Source organism: Centroberyx affinis, unplaced genomic scaffold, assembly GCF_046629955.1.
Source record: "Centroberyx affinis isolate AG114_WGS23_722 - 3 ecotype Tasmania unplaced genomic scaffold, CSIRO-AGI_Caff_v1 ptg005880l_1, whole genome shotgun sequence".
Lineage (NCBI taxonomy): Eukaryota > Metazoa > Chordata > Actinopteri > Beryciformes > Berycidae > Centroberyx > Centroberyx affinis.
Genome location: NW_027282985.1, coordinates 21,578 through 39,396, shown reverse-complemented (window position 1 = coordinate 39,396; position 17,819 = coordinate 21,578). Strand labels below are relative to the sequence as shown.

Genomic DNA, 17,819 nt, shown 5'->3' with positions numbered 1-17,819 from the left:
AAACATCCGTTCGGAAGGTGCATGTGCGTCCGGTAGCGGAGCGGCAAGGAGCCGGAAATGAGGCGATTTCGCCTTCAAAATAAAGGCGGAAGATTTGTTACTCTTGGGGAGATTACATAATTTAGTGTATAGAATGACAAAAAAATAATCAAAATAATGGATAGTGGAATCCCTACAGTAAATATAAACTGGAACTCTAGCTGAAATATAGATGTTTTGTGAAAAACAACTTTCACGTTTGTACTTTGTATTACTGACAAAAAAACAGGGTGGTCAATTTATTTTGAAAATTTACCGGAAATGCTAGGTTTTTATTCGATCTAGCTTGAGGCTTGGCGACTGTGCCTGGTACTAGCATGTTATAGCCGGTTACAGCGGGTAAATAGTGTGTTTTTAACACTCGGCTGGATGTAGTCTAGCTGATTCACACTTCTTGGAGTGTTTGTATTGAAGCTGAGGTTAATTGAACTGGAGAATAGCTTCGTCTAACCCGGTAAGAGGACACGGAAGTTAACATATTTGGCTAGTTATGCCACCAGACAACAGGCTAGACCTATGAGCTAGACCTGTTTATTAGCCTAGCACCGGCACCGTCCGTTGTCTCGTATGGCGAAAACTGTATGCCAAACTCCGTTCAAAAATATAGTAATTTAATTATTCGTTGCTTGCCGTCAATTCTACACAACTCGCAGAACATATTCTAAAAAGTTATATGAATCTATACGAAACTATAACGGTACGTGTCAACTGCACCGGAGTTTCTTCTTCTTATCTTCTTTCTAAGATTGCAGGACTGAGCAATTTGCATATGCAAGTAGGTTCACCGCACACGTGGCACTACTGTAGACTAACTTGCTTTGATGATTATTTATTTTCATGAAGCTCAGCAAGTAAAACCTCAAGAACAAATAAGCGTTTCGCGTCTACCAGCCTATATAGTCAGGGACTGCCTTGCGAGTTGCAACTCCCCATCTCGTCCATGGTACGCTTCCGTTGCAGTTGAGTGTTTGGAGCGCGCTCTAATGGTCAGAAAGCTATGGAAGCCCGTTTTCGCCAGTGATGAAAAAAACGGTCCTGTAAGTCATTATAATGAGAAACTTTCTCATAATAATGACTTAGTATCTCAAAATAATGAGAAACTTTCTAAGTCATTATTTTGAGATACTAAGTCATTATTTTGAGAAAGTTTCTCATTATTTTGAGAAAGTTTCTCATTATTTTGAGATACTAAGTCATTATTTTGAGAAAGTTTCTCATTATTTTGAGAAAGTTTCTCATTATTTTGAGATACTAAGTCATTATTTGAGAAAGTTTCTCATTATTTTGAGATACTAAGTTATTATTTTGAGATACTAAGTCATTATTTTGAGATACTAAGTTATTATTTTGAGATACTAAGTCATTATTTTGAGATACTAACTCATTATTTTGAGGAAGTTTCTCATTATTTGAGATACTAAGTCATTATTTTGAGATACTAAGTTATTATTTTGAGATACTAAGTTATTATTTTGAGATACTAAGTCATTATTTTGAGAAAGTTTCTCATTATAATGACTTACAGGATCTTTTTTTTTTTTCATCACACTGGCGGAAATGGGCTTCCATAGCAACCAGCATTGCATGAAAGTAAAAAAAAAAAAAAGTGAAGTAGGAGTTACAGCCTTGTGCATTTGATTTCCACCCAGGATCTCCACCATGGCTGGCAGAGGTGGCAGAGGGCGAGGGAGGACCAACATGACCTTCAACCTAGAAAATCTGGGCATCGGTCGAGGAGAGGCTCTGCCCCCGAGCTGCCACCAGCCATCACCCCTGTTCCCTGTAGGCATATTCACGTGGCTCTTATTATAGTCCCGTCAGTGCTGTATAGCTCAATGCTTCTCAAAGTGGGGTCCGGGGACCACCAGGAGTCCTCGAGGAGTGTTTCGGTGTTCTTTGAGGGGATTCTCCAGCCAAATAAGGAATAATTTCACTATAATTTAATTCACTAGAAAGAATCCCAATTAAAGAATGTGTAAAAATCACTATTGTAATCCTAGGTTTCACTCTCACCACTATTATCTCACCATGTACAGTGTAGACCAGTGATTCTCAACCTTTTTCCTTTATCGAGGACCCCTAATTTAGTACAGATTAGGGCCACAGACCCCCATTTTGATGAGATTTTTTCTCTCGCACCCAAATCTGATATTTGTATTGCTAGATATCATTTTTTCCAGAATTCCATGACTATCTGTATTGTAGGTAGAGAGATAACAGTGAAACTATGATCAAAATAGTCATTCCTCTACATTCTCTAATTGTGTTAACTTCTTGTAAATGATATAATGGTGAAGTTTAATAATTCATCAATTTGCTGGGGACCCCCTGGAACCCCCTCAAGGACCCCCCTGCTGGTCCCCGGACCCCACGTTGAGAACCACTGGTGTAGACAATTATACAATTCAATACTAACTCGCAACTAAAATCTTCACATACGGGTCCTTGGGGCTAAATCTGATCAAATGGGGGGTCTGTGGCCCTAATGTGGGTCTCTTTAGGGGCCCATGGCATGGAAACCTTCCATGTAAATGCTGACCAGTACCGCCCATTATGTTCTTCCTCCTCCTTCACCAGCCCATGACCGCCCAGCCGGTGCCCCTGCAGAGCGGGGAGGAGGCGGACTACATGCTGGCTCTGAAGCAGGAGCTGAGAGCCGCCACCAAGAACCTGCCCTTCTACATCAGGAAGGGTGCACCCAGGAGAGGTACATGCACAACTGATCAGTAGGCCATGATATGATATGATATGGATTGATGAAAGATGATATGACAGCATTGTATGACCAAACGTTTATTGGAATGAAAACACACAATTTACAACCAAAAGCACGACTTGTTTTGAGTTGAACAACAATAACAGAGGTACATGCTTGAAAAATAATAAATAATTAGAATAAAATAAATCCATTTATAACAAATGCAATGATATTCTAATTTACATACATAAAATCCACAAGGAACCAAATGCAAAAGGTAAACGATAAGTAATAATACAACACAAAAGAGAAGAGAGCACCCCCACCCCCCCACCCCCACCCCACACCCCAGGCACGTTAACACACACTCACACCAGGGCCGTTTGCTGTTGGTTACCAGCACTCAATCAACGCGATCAGAAAAATTATATATCCATAACACATATTCACACACCCACATATACACACACACACACAGAGGGAAACATAGAGGTTCTATAAAATTACTTTGAAAGCACTAGGGCTGAACAATTAATCGAAATTTTATCGAAATCGCAATATGGCCTACTGCAATTTTCAAATCACAGGAGGCGCAATATTTGTTAAAGGTGAAATGTGTCAAAATAGCATTTTAAAGGAAATATTGTGGTGCTGCAGAGATGTCCTGGCCTACACATCATATTCTACAGACTTAAGAAAACATCTTTGTTTGGTACAGATCCCTGCAAAAAATCACACCATAATCATTTTAATAACGTTTTTCAATGAAAACGAGAATAACGATGTAAAAATGATCATTCCCTCGTAATCGCAATATCAGTCAAAATCATCGCAATTAGATATTTTTTTCAAAATCATTCAGCCCTAGCGGCAGATAAGGGAAGGATTCACCCTAAAAGATCTTTTAGTAAGTCAACTAGTCTCACTAAATCACACTATAATCACACCAAAAGCACTTTGAATTGCCCCAGTGTATGAAATGTGCTATACAGATAAAGCTGCCTTGCCTTGCCTTGCCTTGCCACTAGCCCCATTAATTCTGGCAGTTGACATCTCTAGATAAATAACATCCAAAAATGTAAGGACCCAGTGTCTGGTGGTGAGGGAGTGAGGAGGTTTCCATCACAACGCAATCATCTTTTTAGCAGCTGTCTTTTAAGCTTGGTGATATTAAGCTCTGACAAATGATTTAACAACAAGGCGGGTATGGTCACTGGGACGGTCACTGATATTAAGTCAGAGTCGTGAAACTTGGTGGACTGTCCCACATCATGTGAAGGAAAGTACCAGGGGCCTTCATAGTGCATAAACTACACAAGGGATCATTTATCATTCTCATCAGAATCAGAATCAGAATCAGAAATACTTTATTGATCCCCGAGGGGAAATTGGGTTACATTGCAGCTGCTCACATTGTAGAAGTGAATATATACAAGCGTAGAGAAATTATAAGAAATTATAAGAAAAATAGAAATACGAAAGTAAGAAATATGTAAAATATGTGCATTATACTACAATATATAACAATGAGAATAAAAATAATAATAATAATGTAGAAATAAGAGAAATAAGAATTCTGTACAATATGCATCATACTCCAATATATACATACACCAGTGTAAATAATTAAATAATTAATAAGTATTGCACAGTTGAATTATTGCAGTTGAATTATTGCACAAAAAAATTGGTATTGCACAGTTAGATATAACTTAGTTAGATATAAGTGGAGTTTTACGCAGGGTTAGATATGTTCTGTGTGCATGGTTAAAATGAATCCGCTGGTGGTCCGGGTTTGCGGGAGGCCTCCTTAACGTTCGCCCAGACAAGCTCCCAGTCGAAATCTGGGTCCAGACCCGGGCGGTCACGCCTCCGTAGTCCGTCTAGTGGTAGGCTATCATAGGAAGCCTCCAGGAAAAACTGATACAGTGTGGACACCATACCCCCGGTTTTTTCCCTGTGTAACAAATCATTTATAAAGTGGGTGATCGGGGCAAAGGTTCACCATACGCCCAGAGAGCTGATCTGAGCTGCGAATAACAGAAAAATGTGGAAACCGGCAGATTGAAAGCATCACTGATATCTTGAAATGTCGTTATAAATGTCCTTCAAGTAGCGAATGTTAACTGTTATTCCAATGAGAGGCTGAGATAGGTCTCGTTGATAAATATCGGAGCAAGAGTGTGCCACTTACAGGAGATCTTACATTGAGATTCAACTGTGCCGCCAGGTCTGAATAAGATGAGAAACAACTGGGCCGAAGCGTAGTTGACATTGCTTATTGGATATGTTGGCAAAAAGAACATCCTGCAAGCTCCACTCGTACACTATTTTCTTCTAGATTACGCCAGGAAACAGGAGGCATGAGGGTCACGCCATACAAGTAGCGGTCAAAGCACAAATGACCAAAAATAGATCTTAAAGTTAGGCACTGCAAGACCACCGTCTCCCCCCCCCCCCCCCCCCCTTCTGTATAGTGGACAGTTGTAACGCCTCTTTCAAACATCTGTCTTCTCTATTTAAAATGTGTACATTATGATCCGCCACACATACGATATATTCCGCAGTATCGCGATTAGGGCTGTGCAAAAAAAATCGATACAGCTGAGTATTGCAATATTTTTTTTCCATGATACTGTATCGATTTTCCAGCCCCTCGTATCGATACATTAAAAAAAAAAAAATTCATTTTTTAAACGGATTTAAAATGTCCTTAATTTTCCCTCAAATTCTAGTTATCAATATAATGTGATGTACATAGACGTTACTTAGACTATCCAGGTGGTACACAGCAAGTTGTACTTTCAGCTCTATTTTGAAATTTTCAGTAAATGATGTAGAGTATTGCAATGTATCGCAATATGTATCGTATCACAATGTATCGTGATACGTATCGTATCGTGAGGTCCTTGCCAATGCCCAGCCTTAAAAGCGATATTCTCTAAATATCACGATATTTGATATTACCGAATATCGGCCAGATTGACATACAAACTTCAGCAGTGTTCGACTGACTTGAGGCTGAGCAGACAACGACAACAACTTCATTTTTGGGTGAACTATTTCTTTAACCTGCTGTGTTGACTGTTTCTGTTGTGTGCAGATGTGGCTCGCTACTCTGACAAATACAACCGGGCTGAATCAGCAGAGAGCACTCTGGACTGGAAGCCAGGTGAGGAGGCCAGGTGGAGTGACCTCCACACAGGAAAAGAATGGCTAACATTTTATTGTTCATTTTATTGTTCAGCAATACGAATATTTTAATATATATTTTAATAGAGGTATTTCCTAATAACGAAAAGCTCAACATTCGTATGTTCAGAGAATCTGTGTTTATTCAGTATAAGGAGCAATGGGCTGATGATATATGGACTAAACCAAAATTGTGTATATTTAAGATGATAAAATATGGATATGGTACTGAGAATTATGTTGTATATAATTTATCTAAAAAGCAAAGAGCCTTATGTGCCCAGCTGAGATCTGGAATTTTACCACTTAATGTTGAAACTGGACGGTTTGTCAGTCTGGAAGAAGAAAAGCAGATTTGTTCAATGTGTTTGACTGATATAGAAAATGAGTTTCACTTTGTTTTCTATTGCCCTTTTTACTGGGAACTGCGCAATACTTTGTTTAGTAAGATAAAAACAGATATTGATTTTGTAAATATGGATGGTGCACAAAGATTGAGTCGGCTGTTCACTTATGAAACATTGAGATTAGCTAGTTACCTGGAGAAAGCCTGGGAGAGGAGAAAAAAAGCTCTTTATCAAGATAAACTGGAAGTTTGTAGCAGTTCTTTTCAGTGTATTGTTCATTTGAAACCTATCATTTCAAATCTGTTATTTGAAAGAATATAGTAGTACTTGTAGATGTATGTTTTATAAAATGGTGGTGTCCTGTAATCCCATGTGGGATGGGCCAGATGTTTGGCATGACACAGAAATAAAACTAAACTAAACTAACTTACTAAGTATATTTCTCCGTTGTAGACTGGAGCAGGTTACCGAAAGAGCTTTGCATCAAAGTGAGAAAGTCTCAGAGAAAAAGTGAGTAATCTGTTTCTAATAGAGTCTTGGTGATTTTATAGAATGGGAAATAAATGTAAATTGTAGAATGGTAGAATGGAGATAAAGCCACAAATACACATTTCATTTTGGGACATTCTGTTTGTTTTCAGGCATGTTTCTGTGGCTTAGTTGCCACATTGTAAAATACGACTAGTGTTGATGTGACACTGATTTGGGAATATTGACAATGAAATAAAGACAGATAAATGTTATTTTCTGTGCTTATTCTCCCCCTAGGAGTGGCACCTCAACTCAAAGGAGCCAAGAAACCCGTCATTGGGAAAGAGGAGATCTTATCCAAACTAGAGGTTGGTACACGCTAGAATGAATGACATAATGCCAATGTGTTCATAGTTTGGTTGCTTGTGGCTTGACGCTTGTTGTTAAATCCTCCCACAGATTCTGGAAAAGAAAGAAGAGATCGTGAACTCCGAGGACGAGGAGGACAAGGAGAAGAAGAATACAAACGAGGAGGAGGAACAGGAGCAGGAAGAGGAGTTGGACGAAGAGGACTTGGAGGAGGTAACGAGAAGCCAAATGATGCGTAATGTCGTATTCGGTAACTAGGATATTCAATACAGTATAATTGTATTGAAGAAACCCCCAATCTCTATTGTTTGACTCCCTCACTCTTTCACTCCTGATTTCACTCTTCTTTACACCCTATTTATTTACCCTTGATAGTTCCTTAGTAGTTTAATTAGAAGCACCTTAGTCTCTGCCACCAATTGTTTACCTATTGGTGTTGACCTGTTCACTCCTACTTAAAGCAATATTCCACTTAGTTTTAACATGGGGGTTATTTGTAGGGCTGCAACTAACGATTATTTTCATTGTCCATTAATCTGTCGATTATTTTCTCGATTAATCCATTAGTTGTTTGGTCTATAAAATGTCAGAAAATGGTGAAAAATGTGGATCAGTGTTTCCCAAAGCCCAAGATGACGTCCTCAAATGTCTTGTTTTGTCCACAACCCAAAGATATTCAGTTTACTGTCATAGAGGAGGAAAGAAACCAGAAAATATTCACATTTAAGAAGCTGGAATCAGAGAATTTTGACTTATTTTTCTTAAAAAATTACTCAGACCAATTAATCGATTATCAAAATAGTTGGCGATTAATTTAATATTGACAACTAATCGATTAATCATTGCAGCTCTAGTTATTTGGCACTTGACTGCCATGAAAACCAGAATATAAACTAATCACCAAGATCAGATGCAGCTGGACAAGTTTGTAGCGTTCAGATTTTTACTTCCCATTCATTTGAACGAGCCACGAAAATTGCGTGAAAAGTTACATTTAACACGGTGGTGAACAGATTCAACAACAGATCCCGCTACGTAGAACATAATTTCACCAAATAGCATTTTCATCGATAGACGAGAACATAGCGGAGGGATACATGCCTCCGCTATGTTCTCGTGGCGGAGGGATACATGCAGCGTTCCTACGCAGGTCTGGAAAGTCTGGAAAAGGTCTTGAATAGTTTGGGAATTTGAAAAAAATGTCTGGAAAAGTATGGAAAATGTTGCGGTTCAGGTCCGATACACACATAATTCTAGCTTTTATGTTGTTGTAGAGCCACTTTGAGTCCACAGTTTTTGTTGATGTGAAGAATAATGTTCAGATAGAGGGACGCTCTTATTACCCAGCCGCTGTCAGCATGCATTATATCAAATACCCACCAAAATCAAATCCAGTCAAGAACATAGGGTCTGGGAAAAATATGGAATTTTAAAATGGAAACCGTGTAGGAACCCTGCCAATCATCTCACATATTCTGATATTTGTCTCTGTGAAGAACAATCTTCATCTATACAGTGATATGACCTAGTTAGCAGGGGCAAGATGTCTATCTGCATAAATCATATTGAACACCAGACAAAATCTTCAAAACAAATCAAGGTCTGGGAAAAAGTATGGAATTTTTTAATTGAAAATGTGTAGGAGCCCTGTACATGCCATCCCATGCTATGTTCTCTTCCCATGGTAAAATTTGGGTTATCTGGACAATGCTAAATCTTACACCAGTAGTTCAATCAGAGTTTCTCTCTCTCTCTAACCCTTCTCCAGGATACAGACTATATCATGTCTTACTTCGACAACGGGGAGGAGTTCGGAGCAGACAGCGACGACAACATGGACGAAGCCACATACTGAGACTTCAAACAAGACCGACCCGAAAGGACGGGACCTTTTTTTTTTACCTGGAGGAAAGAGAACAGACCGAAGCCCTCGACTGCAGTTCAGCATCGACGGGAGGGCAAGACTTTGAAATCACATTTTAGGCTGCTATTTAATTATTAGGGATTTTGAATGTTGATTGTTGTTATAAGAACTTGTAGATGTCGATCACTGATGCTTTTAAGACGTAACATTGTTTACTTTAGATGCCAAAAAATGAAGAAACGCATCACTTTCTAACTATGCAGTGTCTAGATCTACCTACAGGTGAGGTCACCCAACGCCTTCTACGTACTTGATACTTGATTGTACAATTTTAATTCACATTTGCAATGTTTTGAGTGTTATTTTAGTCATGGGTAAACATTTTTAGATATTTTAGGGGAAGATGGTAAACAGTTAAAAAAAGGTAAAATGATTCTTGTTCTAATTGAGTCAATAGAATCAGGTGTTTTATTCCTTTTCAGTATGTTGAAATAATGTGAATTGTGAAATATGACTTGTTCCTTTACGCTATATTATCGTTTTGAGTTTACAATTTGAAAATGGGATGTTTTTCTCCTGTCCTAAGAAAGACACAAGGAATATCATTTTGAAAATCTTATGGCTCTGCGTGATTGATCCTCAAACAGCCACTAGGTGGCAGAATTCACCAAAGATAAATGATGACGTGGACGAGTCAGATGTGGTGAAAGCTGCCAATGGTTTCTCACTGTCACTGAATTTACACTAGGGTCTGACTGATAGGTTGTTCAAGGCCAATACTGATATTGTTTGACATAAGTCGTCAATTTCCTATATTGTGTGGAGATGTTCAATATCTTGAAATTTCACCGTTTTCATGCTCAAAAATTATTCAGTGTCTACCGGGTGGAAAAGCCTCTGAAACAGCCTTTAGACCAGTGGTTCTCAACGTGGGGTCCGGGGACCACCAGGGGTCCTTGAGGAGGTTCCAGGGGGTCCCCAGCAAATTGATGAGTTGTTAAACTTCACCATTATTTCATTTACAAGAAGTTAACACAGTTAGAGAATGTAGAAGAATGACTATTTTGATCATAGTTTCTCTGTTATCTCTCTACCTACAATACAGATAGTCATGGGATTCTGACAAAATCATATCAAACAATAAAAATATTCTCAGATTTGGATCCGAGAGACAAAATCTCATCAAATGGGGGTCTGTGGCTCTAATGTGGACTAAATTAGGGGTCCTCGATATGAAAAAGTTTGAGAATCACTGCTTTAGACCATCATGGGAAGCTAAAATTCTCCATCGAAATCCAGACTAATGAAATTCTTTTAGGGTTAGCTGCTCTTCAATTATAGGGAAACTCTGGGATGCATTACTGCCTTTAAATGAATTCATTTACAAAAAACATTATTGAGTAGTTATATGAATAAATAAAATGTGTGAAGAAAATCGGTAACACTTTCTGTTGTCTTCCCGTGTCTATAATACATTATGATCATACTTATAACACATTATAATGCCATCATAATGCATTATAAGTATAGTTATAATCATGCATAGACAGTTATAATGGTTTATAACATGACTCATAATCTGTTATAAAGTTTTTTCATTTAAGTGGTAATGCTTATAACAGCTTTATAACAGATTGTGAGTAATGTGTTTATAATGTTATAAAACATTATAGATTATTACAAACAAAACACATTATTGATCAATAATGAGGAGACAGAAACTCACACCCAAAGCTTACATCAGTATGTCTCAGCTCAAAAACACAATGCTTGATATATATAGTTATATAGTTTTCTAAGAGACAAAGAAATGATTTGTGATTGGTCAATGCATATTTTCTTAAATACTTTCAACCAATTGGCATAAAGCCATGAGAGCCCACACCCCGATCATGCTCCCAGCTCATGCACAAACCTTCAAACCAGGGCCTCAACATCTGGTTCCACTTACATGTCTCTAGAAGGTTCTCTTTGTTTCACAATATAGTTGAGAGTTCAATCAGAACAAAATGAATGAATGATAAAACTAGATATTATTATTATTATTCTTTCCCTGTCACTCCAACAGAAATACACACAAAATGACATCCTTGTGTGCATTGGAATGGTGACTAGGGATTTGTGACAGACCCTTAGACTTGGGTCACACCTGCAGTAAGTTGCACTTTTTTATTTGTATTTAATGCAAATAGGTCAAAGACAAAACAATAACGATGACAAGACAATTTGTTGGGGTTGTGTTATGAAAAGTGTGCTGTTATGTGTCTACATACAGTGTGTATGTGCTTGTGAGAGGGTGATGTGTGTCAGTCTATATGTGTGTGTGTACATTGTAAGGATTAAGGAGACACAAGGGAGGGAGCAATATCATTATCAGTCCTTGAACAATATGAACTAGTGTTATACCTTCAAATAAAAAAATAAATAAAAAAAAAACAATGTTATCAAGGTCAGCCATGATGAATTTCCCACCATCTTAGGGTGCATCCCAAAGCGGTTTTCACTCCTCCTCCTCCTTACTCCTCCCTCACCACCACTGGGAGAGGAGTGGAGGAATGGAGTGGAGGAGAGGAGGGAGTGAGGGAGAGTGGAGGGTCAGTTTGGGACGGTCTATTTGCTGCTCCAGCATCAAAAATGGACGTCTAGCTGTTGATGAAGCGGCCCTATCATAACTGACATAGCCCGAGCCCACAATACACCTCATAGCCAACGTTTTCACATGAACTAGTGTCAACAATGTCATTTTATGGGCATGCTCACAACAAGAATAGGTAACACTTTATAATAACCATCATTAATAAATGGTAAATTGATAGTTAATTAAACTTTAGTTAATAGTTATTTTACTGTTAACAAACAATGAAATGATCATTAATAATGTTTACTAATTATTAGTAATGCTATAATTTATGTTATTTTATCATTAGTTTGTGTAATATAAAATCATTTGTTTATAAATTATATATTGTATCATAGCTGATAAGAGACGGTAAAAAGGGTAAAAAGCTATGATACAATAATAATAATAATAATAATAAACTTTATTTATATAGCGCCTTGCTTAACAAGGTTACAAGGTGCTTTAGAATAACATAGTTAGAAAAAATAAAATAAAAACAGTAAAACATTGGATAAAGAAAAGGAATAAAACAAAGGTAAGAGCAAGCAGTAGAATTGTAATCAGGGGAAGGAACTAAACCATAGGCTACATATACAGTACAGAAACCAGAGAAGCCATACACAACACGCTATTTAAAGCAGTGGTTCTCAACATGGGGTCCGAGGACCACCAGGGGTCCTTGAGGGGGATCCAGGGGGTCCCCAGCAAACTGACAAATTGTTAAACTTCAGCATTATTTCATTTACAAGAAGTGAACACAATTAGAGAATGTAGAAGAATGACTGTTTTGATCATAGTTTCACTGTTATCTCTCTACCTACAATACAGATAGTCATGGAATTCTGGACATAATCATATCTAACAATAAGAATATTCTCAGATTTGGGTCTGAGAGACAAAATCTTATCAAATGGAGGTCTGTAGCTCTAATGTGGACTAAATTAGGGTCCTTGATATGAAAAAGGTTGAGAATCACTCATTTAAAGGACATTTTATTTAAATATGCTGTAAGAAGATTAAAAGGATGTACTAAGTGAACAGAAAAAGTTGTTAAGATAAAGTTATTAGGATTTTATAAAAAATATGTTTTTAAAAGAGATTTAAAAGAAGAAACTGTATTGGCTGACATTGAGTTGTTATTCTCCTGCACAGTGCCGTTTCCTGTCTGCATGAGCAAAACACATTACACAACACAAAGCGAGTCATGTGCCGCGAAAGCAGGTGACAGGTGAGCTATGTGGGACCGTAAACAGAGTGGCACCATATCTGGAGGTGTGCTACTGTAATGTAGCACAGTATGTGACAGGGTGGGGCGTGAATACAGCAGAACAGGCAGTACTTCAGACTGTTTGTCCACGGCTTCACCTCAAGGACAAGGACAGAGGAGGTGGAAGAAATGGGCCTGTGTTCGGAGAGGAAAACGACTTCCCATCGGGCATTTGGGGCACGCACAGCAACATGAAAAATAAAATCACGTTATCGTTTATGCCGACCGTGCAGACAGACTCCATCGGCCGTGTCATTAAGCAAAAGATGTGGCTGGTTTCCAAGTTAATTCAGTATCACAGTATGCTGTGCAAAAGGCATTCCGTGGAATACAGCTTCATTATTATCATCATTATTATTAAGTATGTAATGGTCCTCAAACTTCTATGCATTGATTAGTCAGTTCATATGCATTGATTAGTTGGATGTTGAAGGGTTGATTGATTGATTGATTGACTTTATTCGATAAATTTAAATACCATATATAAATTTACAGACAGTACTAAAATTCATCAGGATATCGCAGTAAAGTCACATGACTTATTTCCATTGTGGTCCTGAGGTCTAGGCTAGGAGGCAGGCAGGAAAAGGGAGTGACATGTATATGCTACTAATATCCCATTTTTACACTAAAAGACCTAATAAAAACATCAATATTATACAATCAGAAACCAAAGGGAAATCCAAAGGGTCTAGTACAGAGCTCCTGTAGATAGATTTATATTTTTTGTTCATCCCTATAAGAAACTGTACAGTGTGTATTGTCTTTTTTGGTCTTGCTCTTTAATAGGACTTGATTTGTTCTGATGCCGGTCTTGTCTTGGTCTCGACCCGCTTTGAACCTGGTCTAGACCTACATCCTGGAAGTGATCTCATCCTGAATCAGCACCACAGATAGAAACCAGAGCTCACAGTGAGCAGGACTTCTGGCTCTCAATGGCATCAATTGGCTTATTTGTTGTGTTGTGTTCCATCTAATATCTGATTCTGCCTCTATTTTGTATTTTATAGTATAGTAAAGTAGTGTACTCATTTTATAAGCCCAAAATGTGGGCTTGGGTAGATTAAATATATTATTATTATTATTATTACTATGGGTCCATCTTTCTCCCCTGGCCAACTTTACCCTTTCATACACTGAGCTGACAACAGACTGATTGTATTGTGCATACATTTAAGTCAACTTAACAAATGAACATTATGCTGCCTTCACAGTGCTGTGGGAAATACCAGAATCAGCCTCTACACCACAACAGGGTCTAGTTCTCACGTCCACAAAGCTTCAGTTCACTTTCCATCCTTTTGGTGGCAGCCGACTCCTGAAAATGAGACCGACTGTACAGTATGTATGAGAAGTCTCTACAGGCAAAAACCTGTTTATCTGTCTTCATCCACCACAGAGACAACAAGAGCTTATGCAACAGTTTCCCGGGCTCTATCTACTGGGTAAACACGTGGAATCAAATTGTATATTTCATTAGCAACCGTGTTTATTGACAGGAAGAGAAACCATGTCAGTTTCTGGAGATGTGAAGTTCATTCCCTGATTTCGGTTCCTCAATTCATTACTGTTGGTCCTTCCATTTTCTTCATTGTGTGCAGATTTTCTTCATTTTACACAGATTGATGAACTGATCATGGCCTCTTAGTTACTTGTGAATGTGTATGTGATTATATTTGTGTGTAATCATGTATATTCCAGCTGCTGTACCCATCTGGCTGAGGAGGAATGTTGTTTCTCACTGACTGATAAGAACTCCTCACTGGTAATATGATGCCTGTTTCCACACAGGACCAGTCCACAACTGGAGCATAGCACCACCTGCAGTGCCAAGGTGACCTAACTCCTGGTTTGGTTTGAATAGAGGTTTTTCTTTTCATTGTGGGTGTTTAACAGCAGAGTCGGATTTTAAATTAAATTAAATAAATTGTAAATTGTATGATCATAGTTGTAATGTTTGTAAAATGAAATAAATAAATTGGGGGTTTTTTTTATTGTGGAATCTCAAAATGATGAATTCACTTAGTGTAATGTCTTGTTGTTGTTGTTTGGAAGGGTCTGGGGAGGTGGGGTGGGGGAGGGGGAACATTGTTTGTTCTTGTCATTTGTTCTTATAAAGAAAACTAATAAACATTGTTTACAAAAAAAAAATGATGAATTCACTTGCCTTGCCAAGTCCTGCTTGACAAAAATGTGGTTTTATACCAAAATATTTGCAAAAAAAACAGATAGATATTCTGTATTTTGGATGGAATCTCTATCTCAGCAAGTCCTACATGACAAGCATTTGTTTTTTATACTCATACACAAAAATTAGATTGGATACATTACATGAACAGATGCTATTTCTATGTCTATTGTTTGATTCATTATCTGATGTAACACTGTAAAGTGAAATAATGGTGACATCAGATTGGTATAAACTAACGTGACAGCTGTTAATTCAAGCAAAATTTTATTTATTTCTTGGGACCAGGCTGATATAAAGAGTGGTCAACTGGTTATAGATTGTGTTGTGTGCCTCACTATCTGCTGGTTAAAGCAGTTAACTGTTAAAACAGCATCATTACAAACACATGTTGCACACCCAAGCTTTGTTCAAACCCACAGAATAGGGCTGGTTTAAATCAATATCATGATAATCATAAGGATTTTTCTCGATATCAATATATATCACGATATGGTTCATCGTTCATGTATGTAAAATCACGTTAAATAATCAAATTAATGTTCATCTCATTGAACCGAATGGTGATGTTAGGTGTGATGTCCAACAAAACAGAAATATTCAAATAATATTCCTACCATACCTCATTTTATGAGAGTTTTTAAGTAAAATTTGCTTGTCATCATCAATTCAGACAGCAGAAATGTGTGTCACGATATTAAAATATCTTCATAGCATCACGATATGATTCCACTGAAAGACGATAAACGATAATATTGAATTATCGCCCAGCCCTACCACAGAACTTTATTTTAAATTCTAGTCAAGATCCCAAGGTTTCCAAAGACACCAAATATGTCATGCTGAATTACAGGGAAACGTGTATAAAATGATGCACAAATTTTCATTTTTTGCATTTGATGTAATGGTGCAGCCATAAAAACATGGCGTCTTCTATTTGAATGTTTCACTCGATATAAGCAGCTAGAACGAGCAGATACAGAATATGGATGTGACATTGCCGTTTGAAGCTACTTAAGGGGAAATTTAAGGGGAAAGTCAGGGGTGCGAGGGGTTACAGGCTGTGCTGTGTGAGGTTTGCTGAGTGAGGTGAAGTTCCCGTCAGTCCGGATCATCACGACTCGATGAGGCTGTGGCCTTGAGTTCCTGCCACTGTCTGACCTCAGCAACTCTGGCTGCTTTCTATTCTGGGAAGGTTGTGACTGGCTGGAGATGCAGAAGAGTTTTTTCAAATGTGCCTGTTAGCCCACAACACCTAACGCTGTCATATGCAACTTTTTGACATTAAAATAAGTATTATACATTATCAGTATGGTTTGTCTGTGACCCTGTGTGTCCAACTAGTATATAAAAAGAAACCCTTATTGTAAAGTGTTACCAAAAAAACACAATAATCAAACAAGAAAAACAATACTCTATAAATAATTGTGGAATTATGTAAACATATGCTGTTGATAATTTCAACACGTAGTAGATTGTAAAAGTGTGTGTGGTAAAGAATTGGATTACTAAGATTTGTGTCTTCTCTGAAGAAGAACAAACTGTTACAATGAATAAATATGAGCAATACAAAAACGTTAAAGTAACAGTGTTGCTGCTGTCAAGGCTAGAGAGAAAAATTGTAGACTGTAAATGTGTAAATTCTTATCGCTGGCCGTCAGAAGTGGAAAGCAACTAAGTACATTTGCTCAAGTACTGTGCTTAAGTACAATTTTGACACATTTGTTACACGCAAAACATACGATAAGCTTATAAAATATGTTGCATTGTTAGACTTTATACTCCCCAACAGTATATGGAGCAGCTAGACCGACAACATTAAAACACTTCTGACAGGTTAATGGGTAACACTGTCCAAAAAAGGTCACTAAGTTAAGGGTTAACCCTTATTAAGTATTAACTAACCCTTATTAAGTATAAACTAACCCTTATTAAGCATTAACTAACCCTTATTAAGTATAAACTAACCTTATTAAGTATTAACTAACCCTTATTAAGCATTAACTAACCCTTATTAAGCATTAACTAACCCTTATTAAGCATTAACTAACCCTTATTAAGTATTAACTAACCTTATTAAGCATTAACTAACCCTTATTAAGTATTAACTAACCTTATTAAGCATTAACTAACCCTTATTAAGCATTAACTAACCCTTATTAAGTATTAACTAACCTTATTAAGCATTAACTAACCCTTATTAAGCATTAACTAACCCTTATTAAGCATTAACTAACCCTTATTAAGCATTAACTAACCTTATTAAGCATTAACTAACCCTTATTAAGTATTAACTAACCTTATTAAGCATTAACTAACCCTTATTAAGCATTAACTAACCCTTATTAAGTATTAACTAACCTTATTAAGCATTAACTAACCCTTATTAAGTATTAACTAACCTTATTAAGCATTAACTAACCCTTATTAAGCATTAACTAACCCTTAACTTAGTGACCCTTATTGTAAAGTGTTACCAGTTAATGCTTCAATTTGAAGGATTACTTTGATACTTAAGTATATTTTACTGCTAACATTTATTTTTAAATATTTTTCCATGATGGTATTGCTACTTTTACATAAGTAAAGGATTTGAGTATCTCATGAAAAGACATTCAGCTCATGTTAGATTATGACATTTATTAGTGGTACTTGGTTAAGGGTGATCAGAGTGGAAACAGTATGCTGAGGCTGGCCCTTTCTTCTTCTGCTGATTTGGTGTGATACATTCGAGTCTCCTGACTCCGCACAGCACACTGTAGAA

General features: G+C 37.4%; 1 protein-coding gene across 1 annotated transcript; it reads left to right on the top strand.

Moving 5' to 3' along the window:
- The first annotated feature begins 343 nt into the window (after positions 1–343).
- LOC139667906 (DNA-directed RNA polymerase III subunit RPC7-like) lies at positions 344–10,363 on the top strand. Its single transcript, XM_071547394.1, has 8 exons — positions 344–493; positions 1,689–1,821; positions 2,617–2,746; positions 5,841–5,909; positions 6,730–6,786; positions 7,045–7,115; positions 7,207–7,329; positions 8,885–10,363. Exons 2-8 carry the CDS (start codon positions 1,699–1,701, stop codon positions 8,969–8,971), a joined length of 660 nt encoding a protein of 219 aa, XP_071403495.1. The 5' UTR covers positions 344–493; positions 1,689–1,698; the 3' UTR covers positions 8,972–10,363.
- Positions 10,364–17,819: the final 7,456 nt, after the last annotated feature.

Bases quoted from the DNA above. Each gene is read 5' to 3' on its own strand.
- LOC139667906 (XM_071547394.1), top strand. From the start codon at position 1,699: ATGGCTGGCAGAGGTGGCAGAGGGCGAGGGAGGACCAACATGACCTTC. The intron at 1,822-2,616 runs GTAGGCATATTC...CTCCTTCACCAG, and splicing joins AGCCATCACCCCTGTTCCCT to CCCATGACCGCCCAGCCGGT. The intron at 7,116-7,206 runs GTTGGTACACGC...ATCCTCCCACAG, and splicing joins AGATCTTATCCAAACTAGAG to ATTCTGGAAAAGAAAGAAGA.